Genomic DNA, 22,534 nt, shown 5'->3' with positions numbered 1-22,534 from the left:
GGTGACAATTGACTTCCAGTGTTTGTTAGCAACATTAGCCTCATTGGCAACTTGCTGGGAAATGTCATTCCACCAATATTAGCATACGTCATCAGCAGGGGGTGCTGTGGTGGCTGGGTTCCAGTGTTGCTGTGTCTGAATTCAGCTCCAGAGCCAGAGATGAACGCATAGAGCCAGGACAGAGTCATGGTTTATCCACTGTTGGCCAGAGCATGGTCAGATCAGAGTAAGATATGGTACACATGTGGAAATGATGCAGAGTTCTGAGTCATCTGCTGAGCTCCAGAACAGAGAGGAGTGAGAACAGCGAAGAAATGTAGCCAACACTCCTTGAGTTGCCCTGACCACAGCTCCAGGATCCATAAAAATATTTTCTTATTTTTATTTCCTTTTAGCCCTGTGAAGGACTGGCACCCCTCCAGGGTGTGTTCCTGCCTTGCGACCTTCAGTGACCCTGAACTGGATAAGTTACAGACAAAGAATGAATTAATATTTCCTTTTATTTCCAGGTTCTTTCCAAATCAGAAAACAGATAACAGGTCAGAGCGCACCATTGAGGATGATTTAAAATGTGGCAAATGACCCTATCCAGCTTCACTGTTTGATAAGCTTTATTTGCGGCTCTGGGCTCTTTCTGAAGCTTCTTTATCTCAACTCGCCCATGGATTACTGTTCACTGTTCATGTAGAAGAACCTACTATTCTTTGATTCGAGCTGGGACAAACTTGCGTTGTTGGAAACATGCCAAACGGTGCCAAATCAGGTTCACAAATGGGAACAGAACAGGTTCCACGTTGGTGGAAATAGCTGTGAGCGATTATTCATTGGATGGACGTAGGCATGAAATTTCTTCCCAGAAGAATGAGTTTAATAATTCCAGGATCTACATTCAAACAGATGTTATGCAGACATGAACAAAACTGATGAAGAACTAGAGAAATGAGCTCTTCTCATTTTTGCCAGTGCTGAATTTCCACAAGCTTCTTTGTAAATACAACTAATGGAAAAGGGATTCAAGGATTTCTCCACACTCCTCTTTCTCTGAAATGGATAATACTCCTTCCTCCATACATCTAAAACCAAACTCCAACTTTCTACTCTCTTCTGAATAATGGACTGTCGTCCTGTCCTGCCTGACACTGAAGGAAGACTGACTGTCTGAGCCTTCTGTTATTCATTGCAGGTCTTGTGCTTACATGCCCTATACTGCTACCTGCCTCAGTCCAGCTCCACTCCCACCAGCACCAACATTAACGTTCACATGGACTCCAATTATTAATCCCCTCAGTTTTTCCAGAAATCATTGTTAACATCATAATTATTTTGTTTATTTTAATAAATAATTCATTGATTCTTTATCTGTAACCCTTATCCAGTTCTGGGTCGTGGTGGGTCCAGAGCCTACCTGGAATCATTGGGCACAATGCGGGAATACACACTGGAGGGGGCATCGGTCCTTCACAGGGCGACACACACTCTCATATTCACTCACACATTCACTCCTACGGAAACTTTTGAGTCTCTAATCCACCTACCAATGTGTGTTTTTGGACTGTGGGAGGAAACCAGAGCACCGGGTGACTGTATGTGAGGAGTGTGGTGTGTTCTCTCTGTGTCCGCGTGGGTTTCCTCCGGGTGACTGTCTGTGAGGAGTGTGGTGTGTTCTCTCTGTGTCCGCGTGGGTTTCCTCCGGGTGACTGTCTGTGAGGAGTGTGGTGTGTTCTCTCTGTCTGTGTGGGTTTCCTCCGGGTGACTGTCTGTGAAGATTGTGTTGTGTTTTCCCTGTGTCTGCATGGGTTTCCTCCAGGTGCTCCGGATTGGCGACTCAAAAGTGTCCGTAGGTGTGAGTGTGTGAGTGAATGTGTGTGTGTGTGTGTGTGTGAGAGTGAATGTGTCTGTGTAGCCCTGTGAAGGACTGGCACCCCTCCAGGGTGTATTCCTGCCTTGCTCTGTGATTCCAGGTAGGCTCTGGACCCACCGCGACCCTGAAATGGATAAGGGTTACAGATAATGAATGAATGAATGAATGAATGAATGAGTCGAGGTGCATAAATGTACCAGTCTGAGCACATGTGCCGTTTCACACAGATGAAGGTCACTTACATCTGAAGGAAGACCATTAAAATCAACCAAGGCTCCCCCTGTTACTTTGCCCTGGAAGCCTCAGTGTTACCTTTAGTTGAAAGCTCTGTAGCATCCCTCACTGACCCCATGACCTAGCTGTGTATAAACACTTCTTCTGACATTTCACTGACATTTCTACATCAGTCAGTCTCATCTGTCGGTGTGTCAGTGTTTTAATCTGATTACACACTGTCTGCGGAGGCAATACATGGGTTAGGCAATGGCAGCATTTGGGATGAAGCAGAATGTTCACTTGGCAAGCAGACAAAGGGCACTAATGTAGGGCTCGCCCTGGGCCCGGCCCTGGACACAACACGGGCTTCAGAGGTCAATAAAAAGTCAAAGAGCTATAAACCGCATCATTTCAGTTGGCACACACACAGTGGGACAGCTGCTGAGAGACTGGGGTCTGTAAACAGTCAGGCTTTAGCAAAGTGGAAGTCTTAACAGCTATAAATGTATGATCTAACAAAAACAGAACAGAGAGTTATGGGTTATAACGTGTTACACAACTTTAACGACATATTACCCAGAATCCAGAGATCTGTACATCGCCTAGGGATGCAAAAGAGCACACAACTACACACACACACCCATACACACACATGAAGAAGCCCCTACTGAGTTAGCATGCTGTAGTAGTCAGGGGTTTGAGTGTGAACTGTTATTGTTTTTCTCAGGACTGGGGAAAGCATGGCCTAGTTTAACCGTTCAAATCGCCACTGAGAGTCAGATGGAGGTTTCTAGACCAGAAAACAGCAGGGCAGCATTTATCAGCAAAAAGAAAAGAACATCAGGCTTCCTGCTAACAATCAAACCTCTAATAAAGCGTTTTCAGAAACTAGAAATGAGTTATTTTTCCTTCTTGTATCAAATCTTGTTTCAAAGGAGCCGTCCCAGACCTTCATCTGTGAGGAGCTCTGAGGTGTGTGTTAGAAATCTGTCACAGAAGCAGAGTTGAGCTTACCGGAGTCGTAGGAAGAGTGTGAAGGCGACGAGGAGCGTAAACAGAGACAAACAGTGACCCATGTAGTTAATGATGACTGCTATTCGATAGTGCAGCTTGCTCTTCCTCTGCAACAAACACACAGAACTGTCAGAAGGTGAAAACATGGAAAATATATTCATCAGATGAGTCATTATGTGCATTACTGTATTTACCTGTACACTGAGAATAGCTTTGCACTGAGAGTAGTTGCCTTTGGAGGCCCAGGTCCCATTGGCCAAACACTTTCTGAAGATTTTATCTAAAAAGATAAAAGAAAAACAAAGATATTAAAAAATTTTTAATTGAATTTTCCTACCAACTTAGTTCCACCTCAGACTAAAAGACAAGGTGTAAACGCCATCAGCAAATGATCCACTTTGATCTGGATTACATCATACGTACTTATAAAATACCAATCAGGATTTGTTTTGTGAACTCATGTTTCTCTACAGATTTTAAAGGGGACATATTATGAATAAATTCGTCATTCACTGCATGTTTACATTATGTGTGGGTCCGGAGCCCACCAACCCACACACTGTGAAACAAGAACCCCACCCCCGCCGTCAGTTTTCTGTGTGCTGCCTAAGTCAGAAAACACGGGATAAAACAAGTCGTTCTGATCCTACTCCGCTTCTGACGTCAAGTGCAGAGACTTTAGAATGGCCCCGCCCCCTCGTCTGAGTCTGTCCAATCACAGAGCTGGACCTGCGTTTATGCGAGAGCGCAAAGACGAGGTTAAACTCAGCAAAACAGACACAACGAGCGCGGAGAAATAAGAGAACAGAGTTAAAATGGAGAAGAAAGAGAACCGAGTGAAAACAGCTAAAAACCAGAGCTTCTGCTCCTCGCTCCTCACTGCTGTGCACTCGGGGTCGGGGTGAACAGCGAGCGGCTTATTATCATTTAAAGGAACAGGTGCTGAAAGCGGGCGTTCTCAACAGGGGCTGTTTACACAGGGGGAGAACACTGCTGTGGGGCTCGTGGGGTTTGGACCAAAGCAGGTCACAGACGTTTCATTAAGAAACAGAACTGTGTTCCACCGTGTGGAGGAGGGATATGGCACATTAAACATATGTCAGTTGACTCAACTACTTGATAAAACAATAGCATTAAGGTTGGCTTATGTAACAGATCTGTGAGATGTTTGGGAGAATTCATCCCCGTTTGTTTTGGCAGGTTTGAGGAAGGTTGCTTAGATGATACTTGGATAAATTTAATGGAATGCACTTTTCAAATAGATTCTTAACAGGATTGAAGTCAGGATATGAGCCTCTGGACCCTTTTCACCTCTTGCTTCTTGAGCCCCTCCAGTTTTGCTTTGGCCTTTCGCCACACACCTTCATTTTCTTAGCAAACTGAATTTCAACAAGATGCCCCCATGTCTACCGATAACAAGCGTCCTCACACTGCATCCACCGTACTTCACCGCCATGGTACTTTTAAAGGGGGTCTGAATATGAACCGTCACGCCTACTTAAATCACAAGGTACAAACTTCTTTTAACTTTTAAGGCTCTTCGTGGTCTGACTCCTACCTATTTCTCTGATCTTATACCTTCACATTGTCCCTCTCTGTGTCTTAGATCGTCTGACTCTGGGCTGTTTACTGTGCCTTCTTTTAGACTTTCTACTCTGGGTTGTAGGTCTTTCAGCAGCGCTTCACCCAAACTTTGGAACTCATTTCCCCCTGTCCTTTGTAACTTTTCAACCCTGTCTCACTTTGAATCTCTGCTCAAAACCTCCCTCTTCACTTCTTTGTGTCTTTAAAATTCATTTATTTATTTTTTCTCTCTCCCCTAATGATTGTAAAGCGTCCTTGGGTTTGTGAAAGGCACTATATAAGTTGATCTAAGTATTTTTATTATTATTCATTCATTGTCTGTAACCCTTATCCAGTTCAGGGTCGCGGTGGGTCCAGAGCCTACCTGGAATCATTGGGCGCAAGGCGGGAATACACCCTGGAGGGGGCGCCAGTCCTTCACAGGGCAACACAAACACACACACACACATTCACTCACACCTACGGACACTTTTGAGTCACCAATCCACCTACCATGTGTTTTTGGGCTGTGGGAGGAAACCGGATCACCTGGAGGAAACCCACACAGACACAGGGAGAACACATCAACTCCTCACAGACAGTCACCCGGAGCGGGAATCGAACCCACAACCTCCAGGCCCCTGGAGCTGTGTGACTGCGACAACTACCTGCTGCGCCACTGTGCCACCCATTATTATTTTTATGACTATTATTAATATTATTATTAAGGTATTATCTGCCCCTGACTGTTAAATCCACTACATGGGGAAGAACCTTCTCATATAAAGCCCCTAAGAGTTGGAATAACTTTCCAGTAACTGTTTGATACTCAAACACAGAATGTTGGAAAATGGAGCCCTATCAGCAGGAGGTCACAAGTTTGGCACCTGGTGATGCCTCAGTGATCAGAGTCCAGGAGTCCCAAGCCCCTTTCAGTGTTTCTAGGATAATTTCACAGAACTCACACCCCACCTTAAAGGTGGTATTGAAAATGCAGGAAGAACTGATAAACACAAGATTCAAGTCCATTTTTACACTCTTCTTCTTCTTCTTCTTTTTCAGGTTGCTCCCGTCAGGGGCCACCACAGCGGATCAACCAATCCACATTATCAATTTGGCACAGTTTTACGCCAGATGCCTTTTAATTTTTGCAATCTACTCGCACAAATTAAATTAAATATAGTGTTCAGCATCACTTATCATTCTTAGCATCAATTTATTACCGCTTCCCAAAGGGCTGTTTTTGAGCTGAGAGATTAGAGCTGTACAGGGTGAGGACAGTAACATTAGCCGCGGTAAATTAGCCTCAACAGTTGTATATTAAACACTGACTGCCTTCCTTTGTGTAAATATCCTGTCACATGTGCTCTACAGTGGCTTTCTGTGTCTCAATATGACTTAGTGTAATGTAGTACTCTCAGAATGCTGTGTGTGGCGTTGTGGCACTCTGACTGAACACAGCTCGGTGTCATACAGCCCCTGTGTGTGTTGAAGGGAGGTGCCGTGGTCCGGTGGGAGACAGGCTTTGTGTTACACTGTAAAGGCTCTTTTTAGCTGTAAAGCCTCTCAAATTGAACATTAACTACTTTAATCTTTTTCTCTTCTCTCTTGTCCACTCTCTCTGTATCTGTCTTTTCAAATTAAAAGCCCTCTACAGAAGATTTTTAACTGGGATTTCATGATATTTCCTAAATTCTGAAGCCGTAGCGGCTGTAATTTTGAACACACGGAAAACACTGCCTTTCACAATTGCACGGTATCCCAGGACATTTCTGGACTTTACCTGAAGGATCTGCGTGAACACAAACATCGGTAACAGTTTTATCCTGCCAGCCCCTTACGACACAGTCCAGGTAATGTCCCCTCTATGAATAGCTCTGGTAATGTTCAGAAGAATCACAGTGAGTTCACGACATATTTCCTGCATGTGCTGCACAGGCGCCGCCTCATGCCTGGACCACGCAGAACATTCCCAGCTGTAAGAACGCATCTGACATGGAAACTCTCTGCTTGTACACTACATGTGTGAAAGGGCAACTCTGGAAAAGGTTTCTCTGGACATTTTTCAAAGTACATATGGGAAAACTCTATAAAACTCCAGAGAGCACATTTGGCCTCACTTTTTTATGTGTAGCACGTGTGGTTTTCAGCGGATGTGACAGACCTGGGCAGTTTGCATCCTCCTCCGGCACGTTAGTCTGTTCAGTGGTGTTGAATTAGCAGCAGCTCTGAAAGAGGCGATGAGTGGACCTTGTGTTTTGACTGAAACATGTGTTCACACCCACTCTCCTGTGGCTGGGGGCACTTGAGTGCAAATTAGATGAGGCTCAATGAGAAGGGAACTGGAGACAACTTATAAATGAGATCTATTTATTTATCTACTTAGGGAATTGTGGTAATCCAAGATGTCAGTGCTGTCGTTCACTGCTCTCACACATTCGCTCAGGTTTGCTGATGGTGTAACTGAGGGGCTTTATATCTCAGTAACAGTTATATCAGTTATCAGTTAGCGCTGGTATTTGTTGCTGCATGACTGGACAGAAGAGGAATTAGAGCACATTTTTGGTGCATTTCCACTGCATGGTGTCTACTCTATTCGGCTCTACTTGCTTTTTGGGACCTGATACCTGTTGCTTTTCCACTACCACAGCTCTCCCCTGAAATTTAACCAGAGCCACTGTCTGTAATGGGAACAGCAGGCTTTGGAAACCACAACAATGGCGGTAACGTTAAGCGGTGTTTACTCATGGTGTATTGGCGTGTTGTTGTTGTTTGGGACTGAACACAGCTCCGTCATCAGTTCAGACAGATCAGTAGAGTTTGTTCCTTCCTTGTTGCAGCGTCCAGCTCTCGCTGGATTCTTTCGTTGGCCACGAATCCAAGGAGCGTTTGAACCTCTTCAAAAGACCACGGCGTAATTTTACGAGCTGCCGTCGTGAGTCGGATACAAACAAACGTGATCTCTGCTGCAGCTGGAGATTTTACAGATGGAGAGTCTGCGTTGCGTGGCGTAGAGTGACGACTCTCTCTGGACGATCAGCGCTCTGCAAGGTTTACACGCCACGGTTTAGTCCCTACTCGACTCGCTCTGAACCACGAGAGAACAGCCACTAAACAAGAACCCGCTTCCAGAACCAGGACCTGATTCACCTGATGGAGAAGTAGAAACGCTGAGCACAGCCAAGCCAAGTAGGTATCGTGCATTGGAAAAGCCCCTACAGCAGTAGAGGTGTGCTCCACTAAGACAATGTTGCCTGGTAATTGGGATTTGCTAAGGGAGGTGAATGTGTAATTTAAAAATTGCTCACTTGATTAAATACAGATTTGAAGCTTCCAGCAGATATTTCTATAGTATTCCAAAGTCTGCATGCTAGAATTTATCCTTAGTAAATATTTACACTTGACACAGCATGTCTGTAAATTACTGGAGGCTGTTGGCTTAGCTACACCCTTATCCTAAAGTACCATAACAAACTCTGAATAAACTTCACCCACTGAAGTTTAAAGCTGAGATATGTGACATGACATTGCTTCTTCCATCGCAGGTGAAAATGTGAAAGCTTGATGTGTTTATCCTCTGTATACCTTTAGCCACATTTCCCCCTGTTCTTCAGCGCTCAGGACCCCCACAGAACAGGTGTGATGTGGTGGTGGATCATTCTCAGCGCTGCAGTGACACTGACGTGGTGGTGGTGTGTTAGTGTGTGTTGTGCTGGTGTAGAGTGGATCAGACACAGCAGTGCTGCTGGAGTTTTTAAACCCCTCAGTGTCTGGACCGAGAACAATCCACCGACCAAAAACATCCAGCCGACAGCGTCCTGTGTCACTGATGAAAGACTAGAGGACGACCGACACACACTGTGCAGCGACAGATGAGCTACTGTCTCTGACTCTACATCTACAAGGTGGACCAACGAGGGAGGAGTGTCTCACAGAGTGGACAGAGAGTGGACACAGGGTTTAAAAAAGTTGCTATAAAAACATTTTTTTGTTAGATGCACTGTAATGGTTTCTAAGCAAGATGAACAGACACATTCAGGGATGTAATGTTGATGGATTAATTAGAACAACAATAAAGCGTTAGTGAATAAAAGATTTATAAAGGGTCTTCTTGCTTTAAATGAAAGTTAAAATCTCACAAAATTTGTAATGTTTGACACTGTCTAATAGGGGAGCAGATGTTGTACTTGTTGTGTTGTATCGCACTCCGTAGAGGAGTTCAGGACAGGGACGTGACACCATTTCTCCTGCCACGCTGCGAGGCCAGCAGGTACCAATGCCATCAACAGATGTTCTGCAAAATATACCTGAAAACACACACACACACACACACACACACACACACACACAAACAGAAATGTGCACGCACACACACACAAACAGAGCATTAAGGGATTATGCATATGTCATCCTGGAAGGAAACAGATGGAAGGAAAGAACGGCCATAAAGTTTGACCATGGCACTCACCCGAGCTATTGCTGTCTGACTGATTAGACAGGTCTACAGAGTTCACTGCAGACGCCCAGAGACAACAGCAGTGTGGAGGCAAGAAGGAAAACACGGTTAGGGACTTGCTATAAAATAACTGGCATTAGAATTAATTCATTCATTCATTGTCTGTAACCCTTATCCAGTTCAGGGTCACGGTGGGTCCAGAGCCTACCTGGAATCATTGGGCGCAAGGCGGGAACACACCCTGGAGGGGGTGCCAGTCCTTCACAGGGCAACACACACTCACACATTTACACCTACGAACACTTTTTGAGTCGCCAATCCACCTACCAACGTCTGTTTTTGGAGTGTGGGAGGAAACCGGAGCACCCGGAGGAAACCCATGCAGACACAGGGAGAACACACCACACTCCTCACAGACAGTCACCCGGAGGAAACCCACACAGACACAGGAAGAACACACCACACTCCTCACAGACAGACACCCGGAGGAAACCCACGCAGACACAGAAAGAACACACCACACTCCTCACAGACAGTCACCCGGAGGAAACCCACGCAGACACAGGGAGAACACACCACACTTCTCACAGACAGTCACCTGGAGGAATCCCACGCAGACACAGAGAGAACACACCACACTCCTGACAGACAGTCATCCGGAGGAAACCCACGCAGACACAGAGAGAACACACTACACTCCTCACAGACAGTCACCCGGAGGAAACCCACGCAGACACAGAGAGAACACACTACACTCCTCACAGACAGTCACCCAGAGGAAACCCATGCAGACACAGGGAGAACACACCACACTCCTCACAGACAGTCACCCGGAGGAAACCCACGCAGACACAGGGAGAACACACCACACTCCTCACAGACAGTCACCCGGAGGAAACCCACGCAGACACAGGGAGAACACACCACACTCCTCACAGACAGCCACCCGGAGGAAACCCACGCAGACACAGGGAGAACACACCACACTCCTCACAGACAGTCACCCGAAGGAAACCCACGCAGACACAGGGAGAACATACCACACTCCTCATAGACAGTCACCCAGAGGAAACCCACGCAGACACAGGGAGAACATACCACACTCCTCACAGACAGTCACCCGGAGCGGGAATCGAACCCACAACCTCCAGGTCCCTGGAGCTGTGTGACTGCGCCACCGTGCCGCCCTAGCATCAGAATGAGACGTCAAAATACTGTTTGTCTTTTTCAGATGCCTTTTCAGTTCGGTGTGGTTCCCGTTTATTCCTCACTCTGTGGATTAAAGGGGACATTTTATGTAGAGATCCCTCATTCAGGGCATGTTCACATTAATGTGTGAATCTGGAGGCCATCAACTCACACACTGTGAAACAAGACAGCCCCCAGTCAGTTTTCTGTGCGCTGCCTGAGTCAGAAAACACAGGATAAAACGAGCCGCTCTGATTCTGCTCTGCGTCTGACGTCAAGCAAAGAGACTTTAGAATTGCCGGGCGAATGTTCCAGGTAAACTCCTTTGTACATTTCTGAAATATCTGTGTATTTACAGTACGTACACTTGGCAAGATTATCCCCCCTGAGATGTGTGAGTGTGTCTCACTCAGAGTCAGGTCATAGCCCCAGATGGACTTTTGCTTCTCCAGCAAGAACTGACAATGACTGACAAACCTCAGAGGGTTTTGGGGCATCATCTCCAGTGAATCAGCAGAAATGCCTGTGTGATGTGTAAGGATGCTGAGCCAGCAGCCCCCCCCCCCCCCCCCCACCACAACACACACACACACACACACACACACACACACAAAGGCTTTGACATACATGTACGGTTTCCAGTAGCCAGCATGAGCACTGCATCACAGGTGAGATCCGCTGACACACTCATGACCAAGAACCACAAAACAGGCAGTACCTGAGGATGAGAGAGAGAGAGAGAGAGAGAGAGAGAGAGAGAGAGAGAGAGAGAGAGAGAAACAAAGGGAAATTATTATTATTATTATTAATAATAATAATAATAATAATAATGTAAATAGTGCAGCTTCTGAAGTGCTGAGCTCAAATTAACAACCATAGAGGCTCTATTCTCCCTATAACAGCTCAGTGGAGCATCACAATGATTTTGAAGCTGTAATCTAAGGCACAAAAATGTATAATTTAAGCAGTAGCACATTACATATATATATATATATAACTGTTTTTAGACGTTTGAGTTTATCTGTGGAAATGAGAGTAACCAGTTCATTCAGCACAAAACCTGACTCTGTTTTCTGCTGTGATGCCAGCGACAGAATCGCTTGTAATTTGACTCTGTAATTTAAACAATGGTGAGACTGTCCCTGTCAGTTTTTCCCAAAAACAACTAAAAAGTGGATTCATCTGACCCCAGGTTTCTTTCAGACCGTCTGAGATGAGCTTGGAGAAGCCTGCAGTGTTTTTAGCTGTGTCTGAATACGTGGGTAAGAGAGGGTCAGGTTGCATTTACTGATGCAGCAGCGGACTGTGTTAAGTGACAGTGGTTTTCTGACATACCCCTGAGCCCAAGCTACATTCCTCACAGTAGCATGATGGTTTCTAATGCAATGAAGGCTCAAGGTGTGGCACATTCCACAGTGGTTTCTGGCTTTGCCCTGCAATCCAACTAAGACTCAATAGACTTATTATTATTAACAAATCCAGATTTAATAATAAAATTTAAATATTAAGGGCAGCATGGTGGAGCAGCAGGTAGTGTCTCTATCACAGCTCCAGGGACCTTGAGGTTGTGAGTTTGATTGACGCTCCGAATGACTGTCTGTGAGGAGTGTGGTGTGTTCTCTCTGTGTCTGTGTGGGTTTCCTCTGGGTGACTGTCTGTGAGGAGTGTGGTGTGTTCTCCCTGTGTCTGCATGGGTTTCCTCCGGGTGACTGTCTGTGAGGAGTGTGGTGTGTTCTCTCTGTGTCTGTGTGGGTTTCCTCCAGGTGACTGTCTGTGAGGAGTGTGGTGTGTTCTCCCTGTGTCTGCATGGGTTTCCTCTGGATGACTGTTTGTGAGGAGTGTGGTGTGTTCTCCCTGTGTCTGTGTGGGTTTCCTCCAGGTGACTGTCTGTGAGGAGTGTGGTGTGTTCTCCCTGTGTCTGCGTGGGTTTCCTCCGGGTGACTGTCTGTGAGGAGTGTGGTGTGTTCTCCGTGTGTCTGCGTGGGTTTCCTCCGGGTGACTGTCTGTGAGGAGTGTGGTGTGTTCTCCCTGTGTCTGCATGGGTTTCCTCCGGGTGACTGTCTGTGAGGAGTGTGGTGTGTTCTCTCTGTGTCTGTGTGTGTTTCCTCTGGATGACTGTTTGTGAGGAGTGTGGTGTGTTCTCCCTGTGTCTGTGTGGGTTTCCTCCAGGTGACTGTCTGTGAGGAGTGTGGTGTGTTCTCCCTGTGTCTGCGTGGGTTTCCTCCGGGTGACTGTCTGTGAGGAGTGTGGTGTGTTCTCCGTGTGTCTGCGTGGGTTTCCTTCGGGTGACTGTCTGTGAGGAGTGTGGTGTGTTCTCCCTGTGTCTGCATGGGTTTCCTCCGGGTGAATGTCTGTGAGGAGTGTGGTGTGTTCTCCCTGTGTCTGCGTGGGTTTCCTCCGGGTGACTGTCTGTGAGGAGTGTGGTGTGTTCTCTCTGTGTCTGTGTGGGTTTCCTCCGGGTGAATGTCTGTGAGGAGTGTGGTGTGTTCTCCCTGTGTCTGCGTGGGTTTCCTCCGGGTGACTGTCTGTGAGGAGTGTGGTGTGTTCTCTCTGTGTCTGTGTGGGTTTCCTCTGGGTGACTGTCTGTGAGGAGTGTGGTGTGTTCTCCCTGTGTCTGTGTGGGTTTCCTCCATCTGACTGTCTGTGAGGAGTGTGGTGTGTTCTCTCTGTGTCTGCGTGGGTTTCCTCCGGGTGCTCTGGTTTCCTCCTACGCTCCAAAAACACACGTCGATAGGTGGATTGGAGACTCAAAAGTGTCCGTAGGTGTGATAGGGAAATATCTATTTGTGAATAGTGAAACATATTTGTTATTTGTGTCTAATTGGTGGAATATAATTTACACAGTAATCTCTCTCCATAGAAAACAACACCTAGATGCAGCTGGTTCTGAGTCTCGTCACTGGAATTGTGCCATTAGTTCTCTGGACAACCCTATTATTCCCATCCAGCTAATCTGCAATTACTGAGACCCACAAGGTGAAGTCAAGTCTTAAAATGAGCTCCTAATTTCCCCTAAAGTTTAAGACAAAAGACAGGACCGAAATGGCAGTCTGTTAAGTTTTAGGGTGTGTTCTTCTCATGCACTTTTAGTCCCAAATTAAATCCACTGTAGGGTAAAGAGGTACACAGCTGGACGACAGCTAAGCACTGATTATTGATCTCTGACACTGTCTCTTTGACTAATCTCAGACTGTATTTTATCGAGACCTGAATGTTTAATAGAAACACCCCATTCAGTTCATTATTAAATATTAGGAATCCACACAGCGTCAACACACATTTATTAATTCATATTCAGTGAGCTGAAGGTGCTCTCCCTGTGTCTGTGTGGGTTTCCTCCAGGTGCTTATCTTTCCTCCAACAGTCCAAACACACACATTGTTAGGTGGAGTAACTGTGTGACATTGTCCACAATGGTGAAATTCTGAGTGTGTGACACTGCCCAAAGCTGTGAGAGTGACTGAGTGAGTATGTGAAACGGTCCACAGTTGTGAGAGTATGAGTGACTGGGTGAGGGTGTGAAACTGTCCACAGGCGTGAGTGTGTGAGTGACTTGGTGAGTGTGTGAAATGGTCCACAGGCGTGAGTGTGTGAGTGACTTGGTGAGTGTGTGAAATGGTCCACAGGCGTGAGTGTGTGAATGACTGGGTGAGTGTGTGAAACGGTCCACAGGCATGAGTGTGTGAATGACTGGGTGAGTGTGGGAAACGGTCCACAGGTGTGAGTGTGTGAGTGACTTGGTGAGTGTGTGAAACTGTCCACAGGCGTGAGTGTGTGAATGACTGGGTGAGTGTGTGAAACAGTCCATAAGTGTGAGCGTGAGTGACTGGGTGAGTGTGGGAAACGGTCCACAGGTGTGAGTGTGTGAGTGACTTGGTGAGTGTGTGAAACTGTCCACAGGCGTGAGTGTGTGAATGACTGGGTGAGTGTGTGAAACAGTCCATAAGTGTGAGCGTGAGTGACTGGTTGAGTGTGTGAAATTGTCCACAGGTGTGAGTGACATGGTTAGTGTGTGAGTGACAGGGTGAGTGTGTGATGCCATGCGATGGGCCTAAAGGCTCTGGGTAAGCTCCAGATCCACAATGAGTCTAAACATATATAAGAGTTTAGAGAAGACAGACGGACGGACAGACAAATGAACGAATGAATGAACGAACAAACAAACAGATGGTTTCATTGTTATTTGAACCAATCAGGGAAGAGGTAAAATAAGCCCATAAAGGATATATAAGGGGGTGAATCTGAGATTTAATTTTAAAGAGAAATACTAAAGATTTCTTACAGTTCCTACGTAAATAAATGGTCAGGACGTAAACAACACCATTCAGGAGCCAGATGTCTGACGTAATTAATGCCTGCATGAAATGGTTAAGAACACCCTTCCTGATTCCTGACACAAGATGTTTGCTTACAATACACTGAGAGAAGTACATGCAGGATGCAGATGAACCCTGATCAACATCACATTTAACACTCAAGGTGTGTGTAGTGTCAGTGGTGTTTGGAAGAATAAATGAAATGTTTATATCGCAGGCCCATGATCCCCAGTTCTTTCACCACCACCAGACATCCGTCTATATACAATTAACCCTTTCAGACCAATCTCAAAGACTTGCATTACATCTTAACATGTGATTTAAATGTGCTGGATGTTATAGCATCATTTGTGCGGCACGGTGCCTTGGTGGTGAGCACTTTTGTCTCTTGGGTTCAAGTCTTATCTGGGTGGAGTTTCCATGTTCTCCCTGTGTCTGCGTGGGTTTCCTCTGGGGGCTCCGGTTTCCTCTCACAGTTCACACACATGGAGGTTAGGTGAATTGGCTACTCCTAACTTTAACTGTCCTGATATGAGTGAGTGAGTGTGTATGTGAATGAATGTCTGCATGTGTGTGAGTGAATGAGTGAAAAAAAGTGTACATATATAGTTTTTTCTCTGGCTTTTTTTTGGTCACATCAATATCTGAATTATATTGTATCGACCAAACTTAAGAAATATATTGCGATATAAATTTTCTCCCGGAGAAATCCACCCGGAGGAAACCCACGCAGACACAGAGAGAACACACTACAATCCTCACAGACAGTCACCCGGAGGAAACCCATGCAGACACAGAGAGAACACACCACACTCCTCACAGACAGTCACCCGGAGGAAACCCATGCAGACACAGAGAGAACACACTACACTCCTCACAGACAGTCACCCAGAGGAAACCCATACAGACACAGGGAGAACACACCAGACACACCTCACAGACAGTCACCCGGAGCAGGACTTAAACACACATCCCACAGGACCCTGGAGCTGTAATATATGTGTGTGTGGGTGTGTGTGTGTGAATAATTTTGCAGAATATCATCCCCAAATATTAGTCGTCTAATCCTGCCACCCAACACACACCCTGCCCCCGGCCTCGGGAAGCAGGAAATGAACACGTACTTCCCCTGAGACATAAGGCCAACCCACTGCTTCTTTTGCGTTACAGCAAACACACCACCAGTGAACAGCTGAACATACTGAGAAAAATGTACTGGAGAAACTGCCCAGATCTTTCACATCAGCCGACAGATGCCCAGTGCTAGCTAGCACCAATAGCAGATAGATGTGGGGGAGTGAAGAGGCCATCCCACCCACACAGACGGCAAAGCTAACTGTGCTCTCTAGGACTCCTGCCTTGAACAGCTGAGGCATCACTTTAAGTTTAGACCGCAGCATCACTCAGGAGAGCAATTTTAGGCAACTCTGAAGGAACCTGCGCTGTGTCTGAATCAGTGCTTTATGTACCCACACTACACTGCTTTGACGTGTAAAAACCCACATAAAGTAGTGTCTGAATTAAATTCACTATATTAATGCACTATACATAGCGCTTTACCACTGTATGGTACCTATATAGTACATAGTGTATGATATCCACTATAAAGCTTGCCCCCGAAATGTATCAAATGTTGTCTTAAACCCCTGTGTCTAACAGGAACAGTGGGCTTTGGAAACCACAACGTTAAGCGGTGTTTACTCATGGTTTATTGGCGTGTTGTTGTTGTTTGGGACTGAACACAGCTCCGTCATCAGTTCAGACAGATCAGTAGAGTTTGTTCCTTCCTTGTTGCAGCGTCCAGCTCTCGCTGGATTCTTTCGTCGGCCACCGATCCAAGGAGCGTTTGAACCTCTTCAAAAGACCACGGCGTCATTTTACGAGCTGCCGTCGTGAGTCGGATAAAAACAAACGTGATCTCTGCTGCAGCTGGAGATTTTACAGATGGAGAGTTGGTGCTGGTCGTCTGCGTTGCGTGGCGTAGAGTGACGACTCTCTCTGGACGATCAGCGCTCTGCAAGGTTTACACGCCACGGTTTAGTCCCTACTCATCTCGCTCTGAACCACGAGAGAACAGCCACTAAACAAGAACCCGCTTCCAGAACCAAAGTAGGGAGCACACACTGGAAAAATGCCATTAAAGAATAATGTGTTGAATTAGATGCTTGCCGACTTAATGGATGACTTTCCTTTGATGGATACCGTGTCTGCCTTGGTTCTTTAAATATTTGAGGTTGTTGGACATGGCCAGAGGGCTGTTTACTTTGCACATTACAGCCTTCTGTTTTACACATGGAAATATTGTCATAGCAATAAATACATGTATCATATCACCCTTAATGCATGAGGGGAGAGAAGGTGAGTCTGTCAGCTATGACCCCACAGAGGAGCTTCTGTACCTCACACCGCTGATAGAGTTAACGCTGCTCTGATAGAAAGGCGTCAGAACTCACAGGTCATCACACCTTGAGCTCCGTGCCCATGCTGACCCCTTCACTCCCTCTGCTTCCCCTCTACCCATGACCCGATCACTGATAGCTGTCGTTTCCTGAACCACTTTTGGCAGGTACTAACCACTGCACACCAGGAACATCTCCAAACACCTGCAGCTTTGGAGATGCTCTGCCCAGAACATTACAACCTCTACAGTTTTGTAATTAAATGCCATTACCCACCTTTAACAAGCAGAGACACATTTTCTTGCTCCTTCCTCAGAACTCAGACTCATCCATCAGTTCAGGTTCTGTCTAATTCAGTTTGGAGAAGGAGAGGAGACTCCATTAATGCAGATTTAATTAATCTAAAGGGAAACTTCAGCGTTCCCAAAGGTAGACGTGCTTCCATGATCTCTTACAGAAACTCTTCTGTTGTTTTACAGCAAACTCCAACGCAGGTGAACCTCAGAGACCGAGGGAAACAGTCCAAACTCCCCCAGAAGTGCTCCTGGTCCTGGTCTTTGGAGCTGTAACATCTACAACTCCTGCTCCTCCTCCTCCTCTCCCACTGAGCTGATAACCGCAGCCACTCTTGGTCTCCTCTGGACCCGGAGCTGGGACCGACCCCCAGCTGCTCTTCCAACGGGAACGCACGTAGCAAACGTTTTTTAAAACCCACCCATATTCCGGCTAATCCCGCCCCTACGCGTCTATGATTGGCCGTTAGAAACTCTAGCCCCACGCAGCGATTGGACGATATTCCATGCTCACAATTAGTCCGCGAATAGGCTCACAAGGCTTTTCCTCAAAACGCGTGGGCTAGAGTATGGGTTCAGAAGAATCAAAAAGTAGATCTTCTTAAAGGAACACTATGTGAGATCTCAGTAAATCCACAAACTGCTCAGTTTTGCCAGATGAACTAAACTCTCTCTCTCTCTCTCTCTCTCTCTCTCTCTCTCTCTCTCTCTCTCTCATCTCATTTTTGTCTCTTTCTTTCTCTCCTAAGCAATTTTACGAAAGTCACTGATATGTCTCCTGAGTCATTAAAGTGCACCCTATGAGCAATGATTAAAACGGCAGGGCTATCCCTTTGCTCCCCATGGAAACAACAACACCACTGATAATAACAATAATAATATATTTTTGTTTTTCAGTGGAGCAGCAGGTAGTGTCTCTGTCACAGCTCCAGGGTCCTTGAGGTTGTGGGTTCAATTCCTGCTCCGGGTGACTGTCTGTGAGGAGTGTGGTGTGTTCTCCCTGTGTCTGCGTGGGTTTCCTCCGGGTGACTGTCTGTGAGGAGTGTGGTGTGTTTTCCCTGTGTCTGCGTGGGTTTCCTCCGGGTGACTGTCTGTGAGGAGTGTGGTGTGTTTTCCCTGTGTCTGCGTGGGTTTCCTCCGGGTGACTGTCTGTGAGGAGTGTGGTGTGTTTTCCCTGTGTCTGCGTGGGTTTCCTCCGGGTGACTGTCTGTGAGGAGTGTGGTGTGTTCTCCCTGTGTCTGCGTGGGTTTCCTCCGGGTGACTGTCTGTGAGGAGTGTGGTGTGTTCTCCCTGTGTCTGCGTGGGTTTCCTCCGGGTGACTGTCTGTGAGGAGTGTGGTGTGTTCTCTCTGTGTCTGCGTGGGTTTCCTCCGGGTGACTGTCTTTGAGGAGTGTGTTGTGTTCTCTCTTTGTCTGTGTGGGTTTCCTCCAGGTGACTGTCTGTGAGGAGTGTGGTGTATTCTCCCTGAGTCTGCGTGGGTTTCCTCCAGGTGACTGTCTGTGAGGAGTGTGGTGTGTTCTCCCTGTGTCTGCGTCCAGGGTGTGTTCCTGCCTTGCGCCTGATGATTCCAGGTAGGTTCCAGACCCACCGTGACCCTGAACTGGTTACAGACAATCTATCTATCTATCTTTACACTTATATAGCGCCTTTCTAGATACCCAAGGACGCTTTACAATCCACACTGCTCAGAACACTCAATACACACACACACTGGTGAGAAGAGGCAGCCAAACGCGCACACAGTGTACTTTCGACCAGGAACGACCATCCACCTGGAGGACTGCATCGGGCACTAGGATTTCACCCAGGACACAGCGCCAATCCATATCTGAGTACACACACATTCACTCACACAAACAGACATTCATTCACATACACATTCATTCACTCACACACCAGGACAGTTATTGTCCTGTTTTTGGACTGTGGGAGGAAACCGGAGGAGACCCCGGAGGAAACCCACGCAGACATGGTTTGAACATGGGAACATGGAACGTGCTAACCACTAAGCCACCGTGCCGCCCTATGGACGAATGAATGAAATAAGCACCCTGTGATGGACTGAAGCTCTGTCCAGGGTGGGTTCCCACCTTGCGCCCAGTAATTCCAGGTGGGTGCTGAACCCATCACAGCCCTGAAAAGGGTGAAATGCTTTGGGTAGATGAATGAATAACTGAATGAATAACAGAGTTCTTGTTGCATGTGCCACACAAATGAAAAATTTCCCTTTATTATGGTACTTTGGTTCTAAAAAATGACTTTCATTGTAGTTCCTACTTCACGTTTTACTCACCTCGCTAACTAGGCTTTGTCTGGACCGCTGGTGACCGTTTGTTGTGTTTGAGCCGCACGAGAACAATGACAACAGAATTTCCAGAAATCTCCATATTTTCTGAGTTTTCAGAAACCTCTCTAAACGGTTTCATGTGGTTGTGAGGCCACAACACAGACAGAACATCCGTTTTTAAATATATCCTGATACATGTGGACAAGCCTCAAATATACCCTGAGGTCTTCACCTGAATAAAGAATGATGTACAGGGTGGGGAGCATCATGTGGAACCCATGTGGACGACAAGTCCCCAAAATGTAAACGGGTTAAGGTCCCAACAAGTAGATATACTCTCAGTTCACACACACACACACACACACACACACACATAGTCGCTAGCAGTTGAACTAGGCCATGTTTGTTATAGAGTATGGTCAATTTTCTTCCACAAAGGGGTGTTTATGGGTAGAGAGATAAACAGAGCAACCAGTTCAGCTGCATCAGTCAAACCACCTCAGCTTCCAGTGTCAAAACACACCAGGCTCAAGTGTGTGTGTGTGTATATAGGACAGATATTTGGGACGTAACCTCCAAGACTTCATTTGTGTGCATAGTCCTGCCCTCCTCCTGAGGGTTTTGTTATGTAGACGCGATGGGTTTATCGTGTACACAGTCCTTGCCACTGTCGCCTGGGGCTTGATCGCACAGAGCTTTCTAATTCAAACTGTTATCTGTTCTGATACTAATGCTTTAAAGCTGCTTTGTGTCAATTTCAGTTGTAAAAATTGCATGGAAAGTGTAAATTAATTTCTATTTCTGATTGATTGATTGATTGATACACACATATTTCTGTGTTTTTTCCCCCCGAGTATTTTCATTTTTTGTGAAAACATAAAGGAGCAATAGATCATTATTACCCCCTGAAAATAGCCAACAATTTTTGTGTTTTGACATTTTTTAAATTACCTTAGCAACTGCCATAGCAACCACTTAAACCCACCATAGCAGCATAAATGCACTCACTTATCAGCATCTAAGCAACACACACTAACACACACACCACCACCACCACCACGTCGGTGTCACTGCACACCTGAAACTGGACGTGGTGATTTAAAGCTCATGTGCAGCTGCTCCAGAATGATCCAGTGTTTTTCCACAAAGACTGGACTAGCTGTGTGTGGACAGGTGAATGTCTTTGTTCACACTGGGTACACATTAAAGTAGCTGAACTAAATAATTCTGTTGTTCTTCTATAATCTCACTCTTCTTGAGTTTGATAAATAAAAGCATTAGTCCTGCCTTTAATTAACAAACACCCTTTAATTAAAGGAAAAAGAGGCTTAATCAACACTGCCCTGAAGGCTGATGACTGTCTGTCCCAGTTCTGTAATATGTGTGTGTGTGTGTGTGTGTGTGTGTGTGTGCCAGAAATAGAGGGTGAGTCAAAAGTCCCCTATAATCTAAATACTCCAGCGAGTAGTGGGTGAGGGGGCTGTCTTTTAGGTGGTGTCAGGAACATGGCTGTCATCTTGAAAGCCACCATATTGGATCAAGGGCAAGTTTTTCCAATGGGAAGGTGGTCATGCAGCATTTCAAAGAAATAAAAGTGTCTTCTGCAACTTTTGACTCTCAATTTTTGACCCTGTATCACATTCTGGAGACAAAAACCTTTTTACACACTCACAATGTACCTTCTTTGTCCACCAAGACATGCCTTACGTTTGTGTAAAAGATGGGGTTAAAGGAGGTCTATGATTGTGTTCTTTCTGCTTCGTTTATGTTCAGAAGCTCTGCATTTTTTAATGTGGAACTGTGTGTTTGTGAAGAAGAAAACCACTGTTATTTGTAGGTGTCTGAAGTGTAAATTTTCTGTAAGTGTTTATTCACTGTTTGAATTCCCACAGAAACTCATGTGTAACTCGAGTTGTTTAGTTTTGTAGCACTTTCGGTCCGTGTTTACTTTCATGCAGTTAGCGCTCTCCTGAGTTTAGAGTCAGTTCTGTTTACCGCAAAAATAAATTAGTGTTACATCCTTATCTCGGTTTGTGATTTTCAATGTTTTGAGTCTCTCAGTTGTCTGCTATGAGCAGAGAGAGAGAGAGAGAGAGAGAGAGAGAGAGAGAGAGAAAGCCTAGCATACCAGACCAAGACACTTTGGTTTTTATACTCGTTTACAAACGCTGGGGCTTCGTAAACACATTAGACTGGTTTCCAGCTCAAACCGACGGGAGAGCTGAGGAAATATTCTCTGAATTTTATTCAAAATATTTTTAAAATCCTGAACGTCACCTTTAAGCTAGCAAGCACCTATGTAAAGTTAATGGTACATCTAGGTCTCAGTTGTTGTCGATATATTGTACCAGACATTACTGCAATAAATGATATTGTTGTCTTTTTGTCATCACTAATATGCCACTAATATAAAGCTAATAGAACAATAATTCAACTACACACTTTAAATAGCAGTTCAATTTTAGCCAAAGTTATTAAAACACACACTAACACACCACCACCACGTCAGTGTCACTGCAGCACTGAGAATGACCCACCACCACATCACACCTGCTCTGTGGATGTCCCGACACAGTTCATCTGACAACTGTTTTTTGTATTCTAAATTTGTCTCTGTATAAATCTAGTCTTGTTTCTTCGAAACTTAATTATTCATCTAATTACTATCCGTTCCATCGCAGAAGATGGAGCTGGACCAATAAATGTGCTGTGAAATGGCGCCCTCTAGCGTCTCCACCCCGGTCACTCAGCACTGCGCCAAACGAAAGCACTCCCAAAAATTCATCATCAGTTTCCTTTCCTCGCCACTAGAGGTAGCTCTCGGGACTTTCCGCTCTCCTGAACAATGAAATAACGGCGTGAGGCAGCCGTGTTTTAATCCCACCCGCATTCAGACCAAACCCGCCTTCTAGGCTACGATTGGCTGATTCTGTCGTTCACC

At 45.8% G+C, this 22,534-nt stretch overlaps 1 protein-coding gene across 1 annotated transcript in view; it reads right to left on the bottom strand.

Moving 5' to 3' along the window:
• The window catches only part of LOC136708360 (corticotropin-releasing factor receptor 1-like), a 30,782-nt gene extending 13,136 nt beyond the window's left edge, over positions 1-17,646 (bottom strand). The window contains exons 1-6 of the mRNA XM_066682868.1: positions 17,290-17,646; positions 10,926-11,016; positions 9,123-9,167; positions 8,842-8,961; positions 3,286-3,371; positions 3,092-3,198 (exon numbers count right to left, since the gene is read on the bottom strand). Of these exons, the coding sequence (XP_066538965.1) occupies positions 3,092-3,198; positions 3,286-3,371; positions 8,842-8,961; positions 9,123-9,167; positions 10,926-11,016; positions 17,290-17,310 (470 nt within the window). The 5' untranslated portion in view covers positions 17,311-17,646. The remainder of the gene's footprint in view (positions 1-3,091; positions 3,199-3,285; positions 3,372-8,841; positions 8,962-9,122; positions 9,168-10,925; positions 11,017-17,289) is intronic.
• Positions 17,647-22,534: the final 4,888 nt, after the last annotated feature.

This window comes from Hoplias malabaricus, chromosome 10 (assembly GCF_029633855.1).
Source record: "Hoplias malabaricus isolate fHopMal1 chromosome 10, fHopMal1.hap1, whole genome shotgun sequence".
Lineage (NCBI taxonomy): Eukaryota > Metazoa > Chordata > Actinopteri > Characiformes > Erythrinidae > Hoplias > Hoplias malabaricus.
Note: the sequence above shows the minus strand (reverse complement) of the source record. Positions and strands in the feature narration are given on the sequence as shown.